At 49.7% G+C, this 18,715-nt stretch overlaps 1 protein-coding gene across 3 annotated transcripts in view; it reads left to right on the top strand.

Annotated features, from left to right (window-relative positions):
* Positions 1 to 283: 283 nt before the first annotated feature.
* Positions 284 to 18,715, top strand: part of ESRRB (estrogen related receptor beta) — a 49,291-nt gene continuing 30,859 nt past the window's right edge. Inside the window, exons 1-5 of one of the 3 annotated variants that reach the window (XM_088447458.1) lie at positions 284 to 7,016; positions 7,804 to 7,902; positions 11,781 to 12,139; positions 12,485 to 12,601; positions 16,195 to 16,302. In XM_088447458.1, the coding sequence (XP_088303584.1) occupies positions 7,853 to 7,902; positions 11,781 to 12,139; positions 12,485 to 12,601; positions 16,195 to 16,302 (634 nt within the window). In that variant the 5' untranslated portion in view covers positions 284 to 7,016; positions 7,804 to 7,852. Of the gene's footprint in view, positions 7,903 to 11,780; positions 12,140 to 12,484; positions 12,602 to 16,194; positions 16,303 to 18,715 lie in introns of those variants that run through there. The other 2 variants (XM_088447457.1, XM_088447459.1) reach the window with 2 other exon arrangements.

Genomic DNA, 18,715 nt, shown 5'->3' with positions numbered 1-18,715 from the left:
GTAAAATACAGACAGACTCCACTCACCACCTACAATCTGCTGCCCGGGAGCATGAGAAACGCCGTGCAGATGACCACGCTGAGGATGAGCTGCAGCAGGACCGGGTATTGGAGAAATGTAGTGGATGATAACACCTGGAGAAGCTGTGTGGAGGGGGCTTTGGATCTTACGCTGTTCGTATAAATTGCCGAGTCTAAACCATGGAGCCTAATGCTACAACGGCTAATGGTATTCATAGAGGAGGTACATGTAATCTAGGCAGCTGCCTTCTCTCTTAGGAGCCCATTTATCATTTGATATTTGCAGTGTGTTCCCCGAAAACATCCATTTTCGAGGGACACCTGCAAATATTTAGTATGCCCAGATGTATTATGGAGGGATTACAGCAGATAGCTCAGATATCTGCTGCTATAACTCCATTTCCGCCAGCACTGCAACCCCCAGAGGTTTCTATAGGAAATGTGATGCTTTCAGATTTACCAAGTTCCGGACTGCGATGGTGTAAGCCGCTGTAGCCTATGGGCTACATATCGCATAACTAGCTGGGAGTGGCGCATGTGTGGTCTCAGGGGTTTATCTAGGGGTCCCAGTGCCCCTGCCAAAGTAAGAGACTGGCACCTACCATTTTTAATAGGTACAGTATGGCTTCATGGGGTAGGGGCATGGCCACACAATAGTACCCCCAATTCAAATGATGCCACCCAGAAGTGCAACCTTATTCACATTACGCCACGTAGTAGTTTAACCTTAGTCACATTACACTGCACAGTAGTGCCCCTTATTCCCATTACACCACACTGTAGTGGCCCTTATTTACATTACATCACCCAGTAGTGCCCCTTATTCCCATTACACCACACAGTAGTGACCCTTATTCCCATTACACCGCACAGTAGAGGCCCTTATTTACATTACGTCACACAGTAGTGTCCCTTATACACATTACACAGCACAGTAGTGCCCCATATTCCCATTACACCGCACAGTAGTGCCCCTTATACACATTACACCGCACAGTAGTGCCCCTTATACACATTACACAGCACAGTAGTGCCCCTTATTCACATTACACAGCACAGTAGTGCCCCTTATTCACATTACACAGCACAGTAGTGCCCCTTATTCACATTACACCGCACAGTAGTGCCCCTTATACACATTACACAGCACAGTAGTGTCCCTTATACACATTACACCCCGGGGAGGGTTGTACTGCTTTGAACAAGGGGTGTGGCCTCATGTGTAGGGTGTGGCCTAGCATCCTGAACCCCAAAAATGTTTATCGCTTGCTGTGAAGATTACCTGTGGAGAGCATCTGGATAGCAGGTCCGCAGGACAATCCTGCCAAATTCGGATGGTCGGGAGGGGTTGGGTATAGGATCTCGGCGGTCTGAATGCGGGCGGTCAGAATACTGACGGCGGCATCCTGACAGAATTTAGTAAGTATCCTAACCCTAACCTAACTCTCTCCTCCCACAACTTAACCCTCCCTCTAGTGCCTAAACCTAACCCTAATACTCACCGCTGGGATGACAGTGGTCGGAATTCTGGAGCTGGGATTCTGACCAACTGCATCCCGACTGCAGACTACATCCTGTTGGGGGCTATGATTTCAGGGGTCATTTATATGTGTCGCTAGAATTCTTATTTCTTTTACACATGTTTGTAATATGCCTTTTCTTTAATACTCATACATTTGTACGTTCAGCTGCTGATTCAGACTTGCATGTAAATGAGCCACAATTACCCACGCTTTCCGCGCTCGGAATTAAATGTGAATTTCCGCCAGTTCTCAGAGTCGGCTGAATCGATGTGACTGCACCGCCACCATCAATCCACCGGTGGAAGTCACCATTATCAGCGCACATTTGTACCAGTACTGTCTTTGGTGAACCATGCTGAAAATCTTGCAATTAAACGCTACTATTAAATCTTTTTTTTTTCTTTTTAAATAAGGATTGGCCCATACATTACCTAATACATATACCATGCGTTTATCTCTCCGAGGCGAGGTGACTAAGGTTTCCATTGTCATATCGGTTGGTAGGAGGCCAAATTCTGACGGACATTCTGCAGCTAGCACAGGGCTGGGGCAGTTTCATGTAAAGATGCACAAGGTTTCAATCCTAGCACACTCAGACGCAGGCTTATTCAGCGATGTCCAAGTCTCTTCATAGAGGTCATATTAGAGCTCGGATTTGGCCGTTGGAGCATGTTCCTTTGTAATAGGCATGTAAAGGGTTAAACTCCAGATAGAATCATACATCCTATGCAACATGTTACATGGCTGAGCGCTTCTTGTCCAGTAATGGCCATTATCATGTGCTGGAACCTGGACTAGAAGGAGACGCTTGTCCCACAGCTCCCAGAATCCCTTGTGTTTCAGCTAAAAGCTGTTTTTTTTTTACAAATGTCATCCCCGCTCCCAGCAGCAAATGCATTTTCTTCCCGAGGGTGCAAACTATTGCTCCTGGCCTGGCTCCCTGCGGCCCCTCTCACTGCCCAAACATAACTTGACCATTAAGGAGATGATGTGTGCTTGACAGGACCCTTACACAGCGCTAAATCACTTCCCTGCCCTCATTCTGCTGCTATGGACAAAGACACAAATCCAGATTCTGAATTTTGTAAAGTCTCTATATGTAATACCTCTCTGTACTGTGTCCCCACTACACCTTACTCTGCCATCTCCCTACCTCTCTGTACTGTGCCCCCACTACACCTTACTCTGCCATCTCCCTGCCTCTCTGTACTGTGCCCCCACTACACCATACTCTGCCATCTCCCTGCCTCTCTGTACTGTGCCCCCACTACACCTTACTCTGCCATCTCCCTGCCTCTCTGTACTGTGCCCCCACTACACCATACTCTGCCATCTCCCTGCCTCTCTGTACTGTGCCCCCACTACACCTTACTCTGCCATCTCCCTGCCTCTCTGTACTGTGCCCCAACTACACCATACTCTGCCATCTCCCTGCCTCTCTGTACTGTGCCCCCACTACACCATACTCTGCCATCTCCCTGCCTCTCTGTACTGTGCCCCCACTACACCATACTCTGCCATCTCCCTGCCTCTCTGTACTGTGCCCCACTACACCTTACTCTGCCATCTCCCTGCCTCTCTGTACTGTGCCCCCACTACACCTTACTCTGCCATCTCCCTGCCTCTTTATTTGGTAATGGACCACACACCCACGGCACCCAGTTTAGAACCACTGCCCTAATGTATTATTCCAATAACTTCGGTCTGCATCATGATATCCGCCTTTCCGACGGGCAGTGGCAGCCTGCTAACTACATTATGGTAATGCCGGCACCCGCCAGTGTATATGCCTATCCCGCCCTCTGTTCTTACAGCTTATGCTGAGTGCGAAAGATCCGTCATAGACAGACGTCCCATCTCTGTCCGCTCACTGTGGATGAGCACGGTAATTGGCCACGCAACCATGAGATGGGTCAGTTCCATGTGATCAACTCGTCACGTCCCAGTGTGGTCCTTGGAAGGACTGATCATTCCGTATGCACTAGTGACCTCCGTCCGTGTGCCTAAGTCTGGCTTCTTGGCATATACGCAGTTGCAGATTTCTTTCTTTGGAGCAACAAACTCCAGATCAACTGTCCCCATTGCCACCTGCGTCCAACTCTCACGTGCCTGTTCTGGATTTATCCAGAAGCTCCCTCACATCAATCTCTCCCTACAAACATCTGCTTCTACCGGCAGCCATCTTAGGGTGTGATTCTGCGTGCACTGCTGAACGCAGATTCCCGATGTTTTGTAATCTGCGCAGGAGCCAGACTCGTTCTGCGCATGTGCAGAACGGGTCTGCGAGTACGCTTGCAAACTGGCAGCGGAGGGGGCGGCAACAGCCCCCGTTACCCGAAACGGAGGCGTGTCACCGCCGTTGGGGGAGAGAAGAGGCCAGGATCTCTGGTGGGTGACGGAGACTTCCTGGCCTCTTCCTCTGAACTGTGGCAGCCTGCTGCGGGACCCTATGGGTCACCACAGCCGGCTGATGGTACGCAGATTACAAAGCTGTCTGCGTGCATACATCATATCTATAGCCTGCGCGCATACGTCATATCTATAGCCTGCCTGTATACATCAAATATCTATAGCCTGCGTGCATACGTCATATATCTACAGCCTGCGTGCATACATCATATCTATAGCCTGCCTGTATACATCAAATATCTATAGCCTGCGTGCATACATCATATCTACAGTCTGCGTGCATACATCATATATCTATAGCCTGCGTGCATACATCATATATCTATAGCCTGCGTGCATACATCATATATCTATAGCCTGCGTGCATACATCATATCTATAGCCTGCGTGCATGCATCATATCTATAGCCTGCCTGCATACATCATATCTATAGCCTGCCTGCATACATCATATCTATAGCCTGCGTGCTTACATTATATCTACAGCCTGCGTGCATACATCATATCTATAGCCTGCGTGCTTACATTATATCTACAGCCTGCGTGCTTACATCATATCTATAGCCTGCGTGCATACATCCTATATCTATAGCCTGCGTGCATACATCCTATATCTACAGCCTGCGTGCATACATCCTATATCTACAGCCTGCGTGCATACATCCTATATCTACAGCCTGCGTGCATACATCATATCTATAGCCTGCATGCATACATCATATCTATAGCCTGCGTGCATACATCCTATATCTATAGCCTGCGTGCAGCTCTGCAATTACGGTCCTTACAGAATCAGGCCCTTAGACCAGAAACCTGTAGGCACTGCTACAAATTCTGTTTCAGGCCCATGTGCTGGCACCTGGATCCATCAGGAACCATATGTGATTCTCGTCCTAACACATCCACATGCCCAATAACGCCACTACTGATTTTGGTGCCCTAATGACTGGGCATCATGGCCGTCTGCGAGCCAATTACAAGGTATTGGCTGCTAGAGTGCAGCGTGTATGGTCAGCATCAAACCCAAAAGATGCGCAAAGATAGGATGCGCCTGACAGTGTGGGTCAGACTATGACGCACTTATAGACTCTAGTGCCCAGAGTTTATAAGTGCGGCGTAACGGAGACTGCACATGGGCCCCCTCCTCTCTAGAAACGCCCCTGCCGTAGACTACAGTGAAATGCTGTTAGCTGCTGGGGCCAAACTCGCATTTGCGTTCCGGAGCTTGGTAAATAGAAATGCGATCCCCCCCCCATGGCACATTCAGGGGATACTTATTATCTGCGAGTACCCGCTTCCCGGGAAAACGTGTTCACATAGAATATGCTGCAAATAGGCCTCTAAATGTCTCTGCACAGCGTGAACGCGTCCCCTGCAGCGCCACATGGAGTCGCCAAGGTGCAGTATTGCACTTTCTTTCTAGATTCACTCCTGACCCTAAATGATTGTTCTCCTCACATCCCAGCATGTTCCCTTGTCCGTGGGTCTAGGTTTCCCACCTGTTCAGGCACTTATGGACCATCTCAGTAACTAAGGGCTCGATTCAGACCCGCTCGCTAGATGCGTATGCTCGCACCTAGCGTATGCAGATCCGGAACACACCCAGCGAGGCAGGCGATCGCACGGCAAGGCATAAGCACACCCACTGTGTCTTGGCATGCGATCGCTTTGAATATGCAGACGCCCACTTGCGCACGTCATCTTCAGGAAGTGTATGCGCCATACATGCCTACTCTCCCGGGAATCGCAGGAGGCTCCCGATTTTTGGGGTAACCCCCCAGAAGAGTAGGCATATCTCCCGCATCCCGCCCACCTCCTAGTGAAGTGGGCAGGATGGGGAGATTTTACCGGGAATTTTCAGGTCTGTAGGAAAGGGGCGGGGCTAAATGGCGCGAATCGTGTAAATTCTGAAAAGGGGGCGAGGCCTAATGCTGTCTATCATCTGGCCTTACCGAAGAGGAGAGCAGCAGGTCCCCGCCTGCTGCTCCCAGAAAGCTGCCCAGGAATTTCGGCAAGTATGGTATGCAACCATCGGGTACCATCGGAAGCGAACGCATCGCTTGAGGTTGACTATACCCTTCCGCAAGCACTGCGAGCACCTCAGTGTAAAAACAAGCCAGGTGACGTGTACTATGACACTGCCTCTTAATTATGCACGCCTCTGAAACGACGCTCATGCACGCCTGCGTTCGCACCTCCACTCCCCCGTTTTTAATGGCCAGCCCCTGTTACCACCCACAAACGGCTTCTCCTGTCACTCACTCTGCTGGGCTGTCTATGCGTAGCAAGCGAATGCTTCCCGATCTCTCGCACTGGTTTGCGCACTGCGATGCATGCACAGAATGCGAACTACGAGCGAACGCATCCTAGCGAGCGGGTCTGAATCAGGCCCTAACTTCCATCCTCTATTATTAAAGACTTGTATTAATATAATGTCACCATCTACTGCCTTGTCCCTGGCCCAGATCTGCTGTGACCTCTCTGTAAGACCCTCTTAGTGGGAATGATTCCGCCTGTTATTACCCAGTCTGGTTCTATTACTGTTTTGTTCCCAACTGTAAAGCGCAGAGTAATATGCTGGCACTACAGTACAGAACTAAATGTTAATGATAATTTCGGGTGCTGTAATGATAAGAGAATTGTTAGTGATGCCAGTTCTTCCTCTTACCACCACTTTCTATTCCCCCTGTGTCTTATGCACGTTGTCTGTCACCTGCTGGTGCAGCATCCCGGGAAAGAGATTCCTCCACCCAGGCACCGTCATGCCCTCCCCTCTCCTGTCAGCCTGTGACCAGCCCCCCTCTCTTACTTACAGAGCCCATCCAGCTCTCCATTCCTGCACAGCTTCAGCTGCCACCCTGTGCATGTCTCCTCCAGGTCTCCTCACCTGGCACTCAACACGTTGTCCTGGAGTTCACCCAGATCCTGGACCTGCTCCTACTTCTGAGGTTCTTCAGAGAACTCCCCATCTATTCTCCATTGTCCTTGGACCTCTGTAACTCCTCCAGTGCTCTCTTCCATGCACCTCAAATGCCCCAGATAGAAGACTCTTCATTTCTACAAGGTAAATCTACCCCCAAATCCCTGCCCTCTCCCCAACTGTTCCCCTGATCTGTGTGTCTCATCTGTTCAAAATTTACCTGGATCACTAATCTATATACCTGTTCCTGCACTGCCTCCACTGCTTACATTCACTCTTGTTGCCCGTCTCAACACATGCAGCCCCCTACCCTCATGACTCTGCCCACGCAGCCCCCTACCTCATAACTCTGTCCGTGCAGCCCCCTACCTCAATACTCTGTCCGTGCAGCCCCCTACCTCAATACTCTGTCTGTGCAGCCCCCTACCTCATAACTCTGTCCATGCAGCCCCCTACCCCATCACTCCGTCCACGCAGCCCCTTACCCCATCACTCTGCCCATACAGCCCACTACCCCATACCGCCATCCACACAGCCCCCTACCCTCATCACTCTGTCCACACTGCCCCCTACTCCATCACTCTATCCACACAGACCTCTACCCCATGATTCTGTCCAGACAGCCCCCTACCCCATCACTCTATCCATGCAGTCCCCTACCCCATCACTCCATCCACGTAGCCCCCTACCCCATCACTCCATCCACGTAGCCCCCTACCCCATCACTCTGTCCAGGCAGCCTCCTACCCATCACTCTATCCATGCAGCCCCCTACCCCATCACTATCCATGCAGCCCCCTACCCCATCACTCCGTCCATACTCTACCCCTTTGCTCCTTGCCCTTCTGACCACACCTCGCCCCCTGTCCATGTATCCCCCTGCACATTGTCACTCTGCAACTAGGTTACATCTGGACCTTGCTCTCCCTAGTGTCAGAAGACTCTGGTCCTTGCCAGGTTTAGAACTGTCTTTGGCAATAATGGATTTGGCAGATTTGTGTGCATCAGACTCTGCAAAGTTCCACAACCAGTAAGTATGACTTCTGCCTGGTACCGAGGGGACAATATGTCACATAGAAAATTATTTACAAAGGTTTATGTCTGACTAATACAGCAACAAGGCGACAGCTTTTATTGTGCTATACAGGATAGAGGGGCCTATTTATCATGAATATGTGCAGCTTATTACCAGAAAGCATGTTTTTGGGGGATCCCTGCAAACATTTAGTATCCCCCAGATGTATTATAGTGGGATTGTAGCAGGTATCTCCGATATCTGCTGCTGTCCCTCCATTTCCAACAGCCGCCGCAGCCCTCGTGGGTTTATATGGGGGATGCGATGCTGCCAGATTTACCCGGCTCCGGAATACGACGCATCCTGGAGTCTATCCCCGCAGCTCCTGAAGATGGTGCTGTGCTGCTGTAGCCTATGGGTTACACATGGAGAAGGCTCCTGTCAGAGCCCCTGTCCCTGCATGGGCAATATCATACCTCCCGGCGCTGTCCTCTTTTCCCACAATGCGATCATGGGCATTGATATCGTGCCCAGGTCACATTGCAAAATGCAATTATTGATAAATGGGCCCCAAAAGGTTCATTTTTGGATGATTTATGTGGATTAAGTACAGTTTTATCACTTTTCAGCTACTTTAGTAATTATCCTGATGTCTGTATATTAGGAGGAGGGGAGAGGTCACTGTAACCCCTGATGTCTTTGTATTAGGAGGCGGGGAGAGGTCAGTGTGACCCCTCATGTCTGTGTATTAGGAGGAGGGGAGAGGTCAGTGTGTCCTGATGTCTATATTAGGAGGATGGGAGAGGTCAGTGTCCCCTGATGTCTGTGTATTAGGAGGAGGGGAGAGGTCAGTGTGTCCTGATGTCTGTTATTAAGAGGAGGGGAGAGGTCAGTGTGTCCTGATGTCTATGTATTAGCAGGATGGAAAGGTCAGTGTGCCCTGATGTCTGTGTATTAGGAGGAGGATAGAGGTCAGTGTCACCCCTGATGTCTGACCTCTCCCATCCTCCTAATACACAGACATCAGGGGTCACACTGACCTCTCCCCTCCTCCTACTACACAGACATCAGGACACACTGACCTCTCCCATCCTCCTAATACACAGTGTGTCATGATGTCTGTGTATTAGGAGGAGAGGAGAGGTCAGTGTGTCCTGATGTCTGTATATTAGGAGGATGGGAGAGGTCAGTGTCCCCTGATGTCTGTGTATTAGGAGGAGGGGAGAGGTCAGTGTGTCCTGATGTCTGTGTATTTGGAGGAGTGGTCAGTGTGTCCTGATGTCTGTTATTAGGAGGAGGGGAGAGGTCAGTGTGTCCAGTTGTCTGTGTATTAGGAGGAGGGGAGAGGTCAGTGTGTCCAGTTGTCTGTGTATTAGGAGGAGGGGAGAGGTCAGTGTGTCCTGATGTCTGTATATTAGGAGGAGGGGAGCGGTCAGTGTGTCCTGATATCTGTGTATTAGGAGGAGGGCAGAGGTCACTGTGTCCAGATGTCTGTGTATTAGGAGGATGGGAGAGGTCAGTGTGTCCTGATGTCTATATATTAGGAGGAGGGGAGAGGTCAGTGTCCTGATGTCTGTATAAGGAAGAGCACAGAGGTTAATGTCTGTGTATTAGGAGGAGGGGAGAGGTCAGTGTGTCCTGATGTCTGTGTATTAGCAGGATGGAAAGGTCAGTGTGCCCTGATGTCTGTGTATTAGGAGGAGGATAGAGGTCAGTGTCACCCCTGATGTCTGACCTCTCCCATCCTCCTAATACACAGACATCAGGGGTCACACTGTCCTCTCCCCTCCTCCTACTACACAGACATCAGGACACACTGACCTCTCCCATCCTCCTAATACACAGTGTGTCATGATGTCTGTGTATTAGGAGGAGGGGAGAGGTCAGTGTGTCCTAATGTATGTGTATTAGGAGAAGGGGAGAGGTCAGTGTGTCCTGATGTCTGTGTATTAGGAGGAGGGGAATGGTCAGTGTGTCCTGATGTCTGTATATTAGGAGGATGGGAGAGGTCAGTGTCCCCTGATGTCTGTGTATTAGGAGGAGGGGAGAGGTCACTGTGTCCTGATGTCTGTTATTAGGAGGAGGGGAGAGGTCAGTGTCCTGATGTCTGTGTATTTGGAGGAGTGGTCAGTGTGTCCTGATGTCTGTTATTAGGAGGAGGGGAGAGGTCAGTGTGTCCAGTTGTCTGTTGTTAGGAGGAGGGGAGAGGACAGTGTGTCCAGTTGTCTGTGTATTAGGAGGAGGGGAGAGGTCAGTGTGTCCTGATGTCTGTTATTAGGAGGAGGGGAGAGGTCAGTGTATCCAGTTGTCTGTGTATTAATAGGAGGGGAGAGGTCCGTGTGTCCTGATGTCTGTGTATTAGGAGGAGGGGAGAGGTCACTGTGTCCAGATGTCTGTGTATTAGGAGGATGGGAGAGGTCAGTGTGCCCTGATGTCTATATATTAGGAGGAGGGGAGAGGTCAGTGTCCTGATGTCTGTATAAGGAAGAGGACAGAGGTTAATGTCTGTGTATTAGGAGGAGGGGAGAGGTCAGTGTGTCCTGATGTCTGTGTATAAGGAGGAGAGGTCAGTGTGTCCTGATGTCTGTATATTAGGAGGAGGGGAGAGGTCAGTGTCCTGACGTCTGTATAAGGAAGAGGACAGAGGTTAATGTATGTGTATTAGGAGGAGGGGAGAGGTCAGTGTGTCCTGATGTCTGTGTATTAGGAAGAGGGGAGAGGTCAGTGTGTTCTGATGTCTGTGTATTAGGAGGAGGAAAGAGGTCAGTGTGCCCTGATGTCTGTGTATTAGGAGGAGGGGATAGGTCAGTGTGACCCCTGATGTCTGACCTCTCCCCTCCTCCTAATACACAGTGTGTCATGATGTCTGTGTATTAGGAGGAGGGGAGAGGTCAGTGTGTCCTGATGTCTGTATATTAGGAGGAGGGGAGAGGTCAGTGTCCTGACGTCTGTATAAGGAAGAGGACAGAGGTTAATGTATGTGTATTAGGAGGAGGGAAGAGGTCAGTGTGCCCTGATGTCTGTGTATTAGGAGGAGGGGATAGGTCAGTGTGACCCCTGATGTCTGACCTCTCCCCTCCTCCTAATACACAGTGTGTCGTGATGTCTGTGTGTTAGGAGGAGGGGGGAGTCAATGTGTCCTGATGTCTGTGTATTAGGAGGAGGGGAGAGGTCAGTGTCCTGATGTCTGTATAAGGAGGAGGACAGAGGTTAATGTCTGTGTATTAGGAGGAGGGGAGAGGTCAGTGTGTCCTGATGTCTGTGTATTAGGAGGAGGGAAGAGGTTAATGTCTGTGTATTAGGAGGAGGGAAGAGGTTAATGTCTATATATTATGAGAAGGGGAGAGGTCAGTGTCCCCTGATGTCTGTGTATTAGGAGGAGGGGAGAGGTCAGTGTCCCCTGATGTCTGTGTATTAGGAGGAGGGGAGAGGTCAGTGTGCCCTGATGTCTGTGTATTAGGAGGAGGAGAGATGTCAGTGTCTCCTGATGTCTGTGTATTAGGAGGAGGAGAGATGTCAGTGTCTCCTGATGTCTGTGTATTAGGAGGAGGGGAGAGGTCAGTGTGCCCTGATGTCTGTGTATTAGGAGGAGAGATGTCAGCGTGTCCTTATGTCTGTGTATTAGGAGGAGGGCAGAGGTCAGTGTCCCCTGCTGTCTGTGTATTAGGAAGAGGGGAGAGGTCAATGTCTGTGTATTAGGAGGAGGTCAGAGGTCTGTGTATGAGGAAATCTGGCATAGGGTTAGGTTAGGGTTATGCTGCTGGGTTAGTCTGTTTTTAGCTCTCCTATACAGTCGGCAGGTTGTGTATGTAGGGTTTGTCATCTGTATATCACAGGGTTACACATAAAGGAACGGGAATGTGATTTCATGGACTCTGGTCTTTTTTCTGCAGGTTCCTTTTCAGGATGACCTCTGATGAGCGACCTGTGACCACTGAATGTTTTCTTAAACGGGAGACCTGCAGTCCTTGCTCCACGGTGGGGTCTGTGACACATCACAGCCCAAGTGAATCTTCTGACACTAGTGGGGCTTTCAGCCTGTCATTGGGTGGACTGGACTCCTCTCCAATCTGTAGCAGCCACAGACATTTTGAGGTTTGTAGGAGAACAGCATCTCCTGCTAAGTGTGAGTACACACTCACCGCGGTCTCCAAGCGGTTGTGCCTGGTGTGCGGAGACGTGGCATCTGGGTACCACTATGGCGTGGCCTCCTGTGAGGCGTGCAAGGCTTTCTTCAAACGTACCATCCAAGGTAGAGATCTATGAATTGGGAAACAAGCTACAAGGGGTAGGGCTTCTCCAGAATCGTGACTTCATTAAATGTTAGGAAAGGTGCCAATGTAGTAGTGATGTCTGGCAGTGCCAAGGACCTGACTGCCAAGGACATGTACAAAATCTTGTGCACAAGGAAAATGTGATGTAACCAATAGTAACTAGATGTTTATTAGAACAATGACAGTTCTCATGAGGTTGGTTGCTATGGTTTGTAGAGCTTTATCCAGTTTTCAATCTTTTTTTACTAGTTTATTCACAACAACACACGTAGTCTCATAAGCAGTGAACGTATGCTTCCAAGTAACGTGTACCCACTCCATAGGTAACATTGAGTACAACTGTCCAGCCTCCAAACAGTGCGAGATTACCAAGCGGCGGAGGAAATCCTGTCAATCCTGTCGATTCGCCAAGTGTCTGAAGGTGGGGATGCTGAAGGAAGGTGAGAACAAAAGCAAGCAGCAGTGTGCCCAGGTGTGGACACCGCTGGTTAAATGATATGTGTCACTGAAACTCTGGGTGATCAGAAGTTACAGGACTTCTGCAGGGTGCCAAAGTAACATGACTGATCTGCTCATTAATGCACAAATTACTATTTTGTTTGCTGAAATTGTTGATTTAAAAGATTGAAAACAAATAAAACAGTAAATGTGGCAAATTTGGGCTCTCTTTAAGTTCATTCATATTTACTATCTAACTAGCCTCATGTCTATCTATATCCATTTATATATTCCTCCTGTGTCTATCTTTATCACTGGGATTTCTAGTGGGATCTTGTCCCAATCTACACTGTGTATGCACTGCTAGTCTGGAGGGATGGAGTGTAACGAGCCCCCTGGTGTTCACAAAGAACCACCGCAAGACGGGATGGACCTCACAGCAGAGAGCACGCAGACTAAAGTTCCCTCAGACTAGGACAGGATACGATTGGTGAGGGACATAGATACACTTGCAAACATGAGAGAGTAACAGAAGGTACACTTGTATAGGAGAGGCACTGTAGAACAGAGCTAGGATTAAAGCACATATTATGCTGCAGGACTGCTGGAGCAGTGTGTGAGAATATGCACTGGAGATGCTACAGGTCTGCTGGAGCAGAGTGAGAGTTATAGCACAGGTGTAGCTGCTGGACTGCAGGAGCAGTGAGAGACTGTGCAATGGAGATGCTACAGGTCTGCTGGAGCAGAGTGAGCGTTATAGCATAGGTGTAGCTGCTGGACTGCAGGAGCAGTGAGAGACTGTGCACTGGAGATGCTACAGGTCTACTGAAGCAGAGTGAGGGTTATAGCATAGGTGTAGCTGCTGGACTGCAGGAGCAGTGTGAGAGACTGTGCACTGGAGATGCTGCAGGTCTGCTGGAGCAGAGTGAGGGTTATAGCATAGGTGTAGCTGCTGGACTGCAGGAGCAGTGTGAGAATATGCACTGGAGATGCCGCATGTCTGCAGGAGCAGTGAGAGACTGTGCACTGGAGATGCTGCAGGTCTACTGAAGCAGAGTGAGGGTTATAGCATAGGAGTAGTGTGAGAGAATGTGCACTGGAGATGCTACAGGTCTGCTGGAGCAGAGTGAGGGTTATAGCATAGGTGTAGCTGCTGGACTGCAGGAGCAGTGTGAGAGACTGTGCACTGGAGACGCCGCAGGTCTACTGGAGCAGAGTCAGAGTTATAGCACAGGTGTAGCTGCTGGACTGCAGGAGCAGTGAGAGACTGCTCCAGTAGACCTGCGGCGTCTCCAGTGCACAGAGTGAGAGTTATAGCATAGGTGTAGCTGCTGGACTGCAGGAGCAGTGAGAGACTGTGCACTGGAGATGCTACAGGTCTGCTGGAGCAGAGTGAGAGTTATAGCATAGGTGTAGCTGCTGGACTGCAGGAGCAGTGTGAGAGACTGTGCACTGGAGATGCTACAGGTCTGCTGGAGCAGAGTGAGGGTTATAGCACAGGTGTAGCTGCTGGACTGCAGGAGCAGTGTGAGAGACTGTGCACTGGAGATGCCACAGGTCTACTGGAGCAGAGTCAGAGTTATAGCATAGGTGTAGCTGCTGGACTGCAGGAGCAGTGTGAGAGACTGTGCACTGGAGACGCCGCAGATCTACTGGAGCAGAGTGAGAGTTATAGCAGGGCCGAAACTAGGATATCTGTCACCCGGTGCAAGGCAGCAATTTTGCGCCCCCTCCCTTCCTGTACCTGGATTTTGTCCTTGCTCCTCCATAAGGCAGTGCACTACTCAGATGTCCCTGGTATAGTGACTTACATTATTCCACACACCATAATGCCCATTACACATTATGCCACACACTGTAATGCCTATTACCAAAGTGCCACTTAAATATTTGCCCGACACCATTTTATACCCCACAGTAAGGCTTCTAATTACTTTAAAATTACCTGCTCGTTGTCAAGGGTTTTATGCTCATTACCATTTCCATGCTTGTTGCCATGGGGTTTCATGCTTGTTGCCATGGGGTTTCATGCTTGTTGCCATGGGGTTTCATGCTTGTTGCCATGGGGTTTCATGCTCGTTGCCATGGGGTTTCATGCTTGTTGCCATGGGGTTTCATGCTCGTTGCCAGGGGGTTTATGCTCGTTGCAAGGGGGTTTATGCTTGTTGCCAGGGGTTACATGCTCGTTGCCATGGGGTTACATGCTCGTTGCCAGGGGTTACATGCTCATTGTCATGGGATTTATGCTCGTTGCGATGGGGTTTCATGCTCGTTGCCAGGGGGGTTTATGCTTGTTGCCAGGGGGTTTATGCTTGTTGCCAGGGGTTTTCACGGGAGAAGATGCAGCTTTCAGCATCTTCTCCCAGCAGCGCCAGCGTTCCCGGTACCAGGAACGCTGTGTGCATTGCGCTGGCCTAATAGACACTAGAGGTCCAGTAGGACCTCTAGCATCTGTCTCCTCCTAGGCGGCGGCCATTTTTGGATGGCCGTTTTCAGCAGAGTTCATGCGGACGGCATTATCGATTTGGGATGTTTGATTTCCCCAAGATGAGACGAGAGACCAGAGTATACAAAGTGGGGGTGTCAGGCAGAGAAGTTATCTAAAAATTGGTAAGAGGACCAGAAGGAAAATAGTGTCAATGCGAAGGTTGACGGAATGAAATAGGTGGAGTGAGTGGACTTCAAAGTAAAAGAACAAGAGAAAGGTTTCGTCCTATTTAAATTTGGAGCGGCCTTTTGGACGCTCGCGTAGCTTTGGGTTACCACCCACAGCTTATGCGAGCGTCCATGGCGATGGTCAAGACCATCCCGACCATCGGGCTTGCGACGAGATCCTGCTGTAGGGTCTCGCTGCCGCAAGCCCAGGAGTGCCAAAATCACTCCCACTGACCTCACTAGTGATGTCAGTGGGGCCGGACCCAGACGGTAGGCGTTCCCATGGGAACGCCTCCGTCTGGCAGCAACGCCCCCGGCGCGCCCACCAAAGGGGGCGTGCTGTCAATCACCATCGACAGCACGCCCCCTTTGCTGCGAGACCTGGAGCGACAGCTTGGCTGTCGCTATCTGGGTCTCGCGCATGCGCACGACGGAGCTCCCTCCGTCGTGCGCATGCGCATTTGGGTACCATCGACCCGCTTGCGAGCGTCCTGTGCTCGCGATTGGGTCTGAATGAGACCCTCAGACCAGTGACAGTATCTCTCAAGAGCACCACTAATAAAAATACACCTTTCAGATTTACAATTATATTCCTTTTAAACAACTATATATTCATACCCCCAGCGCACATCATTGTCAGTGACCTCTATTGGCGCTGGCAGCGGCGGACATTATGTTTTCCTGGCGCCACAGTGTCAGACATGGGATTTGAACTTTTAAGAATACATTTGACTATATTAAACCTCTGCACTCTTCAGTACACTCCGCACATAGCGCCATAGTTTAACTCTTTATGGCCCTACAACATTCGACATCAACCCTTTCAGTGCCGCAGTGGCATTAATGGATCAGTTATGCCTAGGGGGGTTGTGGCACCCAGAGATATGGTCAGCGTGACAGGAGATGCAGTTTTTCTTTACACCCGTATCTCTATTCGCAGGAGTGCGACTGGACCGGGTCCGAGGTGGGAGACAGAAATACAAAAGGCGACTGGAATCAGACAATGCGTTCTATGGACTACAGATACCAGCTGGCCATAAGAAGCCTTGTGAGTGCCAAAAATATTATTGAGGAGTGAAAAGGCTGGCTCTGTGGGCGAGTGACTTAGTTTACATGCAGTGGCAGCCTAACAACAATCTATGGGTTTATGAAGGTTGGGGGGGGCTTGAGGAGGCTAGCTGAGTATGGAAGAGGAGGGAGGTCTAGCAAGACTGTGGGTCTATGTAGTTTGGCGGCAGATGAGGCTACCTGAGTATGAATGAGGAAGAAGACCTAACAAGACTGTAGGTCTATGTATGTTGGGGGGGGGAGCTGATGAGGCTAGCTGAGTATAGATAAGAGGGGAGGCCTAACAAGGCGCTGTGGGTCTATGTAGGTTGCGGGGGCGGGGAAGGGGGGTTGGCGGCTGATGAGGCTGAGTATGGATGAGGAAGGAGGCCTAACCAGACTCTGTGGGCCTATGTAGTTTGGGGGTGGGAGGGGCTGATTAGGCTAGCTGAGTATGGTTGTATGAATGAAGAAGGAGGCCTAACAAGACTCTGTGGGTCTATGTAGGTTGCGGGGGGGACGGGGGATGCTGGTGAGGCTAGCAGAGTATGGATGAGGAAGGAGGCCTAGCAAGACTCTGGGTCTGTATAGATGTGAGGGGGGTGTGATTAGGCCAGCTGAATATGGTTGTATGGATGAAGATGGAGGCCTAACAAGACTCAGTGGGTTTATGTAGGTTGGTGGACTGGCAGAGCTAGCTGAGTATGGATGGGGGAGGCCTAACAAGGCTGGCTCTGTAGGCCAGGGGAGACTTAACAAGGCTAGCTCTGTGGACAATGGGGAGGTATATTAAGTAGGCATCACTGATGTCCTGTATACACATGAGTGATACCTACTTACTGGCTCTGTGGGTGGAAGGGGAGGCTAATAAGACTTTACACTAGGTTGGATTACACAGAGATTAGCATAGTGGTCACAGTAAATGAGTCTCTATCTCTTATACCAGCACTCCCATTACCCAGGTCTGATTGCTGAGGAAATCTAAGTAAACTATATTTTCCTGATCATTTCATTTCTATCTCAGACTCCATGGCAGCCCTGACATATGGGGTGACCCCAATGCAGCCATCACATTTAAGGGGCAGGCGGTGGAAAAAAAAATCCAATCAAAACAGATATTTTATTAATATAGAAACTTTTTTCCCCCAAAAGTGAGCGTGCTCTGCAGTAATGACATCCAGAAAAATAATATGCGGGACACGTATGACGCGATGACCTTCCCGCTACTGAGCACAGATCACCTGCTGACGCCTTGGCGGTGTGAGACCGGCTGGTCACGGCTTCTTTCATGGCATGTGCCCCAAATACCTCCGGCACCTCCCCTCCTTTCCTCTCATAGGCCTGTGATGTGACTTCTCACATCCATCTTAGAAGGAGCCCGCCCCCGATGTAGGCCGCCATGAAGCACGAAGAGGTGATCTGTTTTTCTAGCCCCCTTCGTTCTAAAGAGATACAATGAAATTGCTCTAACCAGGTTCAGCTTGCGTAATGTCTCCGCCTTCGCTCTTACGTTTCGTTCTGAGTTGTGTGCAATCTCTTATGTTCACTGAGTTGTGATATTTTTTTTTGGTCCTGTGCGTTTGCGAAAAATCCCTCTTAAGCCCTATTGCACGTGCGTTGCATTGCATACACGCACAAGGGCGCAGAGCTGTATTTGAAATGTATTGGGCGGTTACTGGGTGGCGACAGGGACGGGGCTTTGTGGGCGCACGGAAATATATATGGTTTTATGGGCGTGTTATGGGATTCTCGCAGGCATGTCTTTTGAAGTGGTTGCAAAACAGATGCTTAATGGCTCACATTGGGGGCCGTACTCAGACTGAGAATCTGCATGGGCCGGCGCAGGTCTCCACGGTGCTACCGATGCTGGTGTATAAAGACGCACCAAGCATAATTACAGCATCTGAGGATACTCAAAGTGTGGGTCTCAGTCATTGCCATTCAGGCGCAAGGCTGTACACCTGTGAAGGGCTTTGTAGCAACATCAGGATAAAAGTGCGACCAGCAAAAGAGGAATAAAAATAAAATGGTGATTATTATTATTATTTATTTATAAGGCGCCAGAAAGCGCTGTGTAATCCCACCGGAAACAACATCGGGACCAACTGGGTCCTTTACACTAGCTAGGTTTGCTCCAGGTCTCTCAATGCTCTGACCTCCGCCTTGCTCAGATGAAGAGATGAAAAAGACAAGGTAAGGATTGGAAGGGGGAGAAGCAGGAGAGTCATCTTTTCCTGTTTCCGATGTCCAAGAACTGACCATACACCAGGACTGCCATGGAGTCAGGGACAGAGCAATTATAATACACTCATCTTTAATCCATTGGGATCCACAATGCCTCAGATTTGGGTAATGAGTAATAAAGAAGACAAATAGAGGGGTAGTTACTAATATTTGCCAGACTATACCAAGCA

The sequence above is a fragment of the Taudactylus pleione genome, unplaced genomic scaffold, assembly GCF_031769625.1.
Source record: "Taudactylus pleione unplaced genomic scaffold, aTauple2 ptg000433l, whole genome shotgun sequence".
NCBI classification, from domain to species: domain Eukaryota; kingdom Metazoa; phylum Chordata; class Amphibia; order Anura; family Myobatrachidae; genus Taudactylus; species Taudactylus pleione.
Note: the sequence above shows the minus strand (reverse complement) of the source record. Positions and strands in the feature narration are given on the sequence as shown.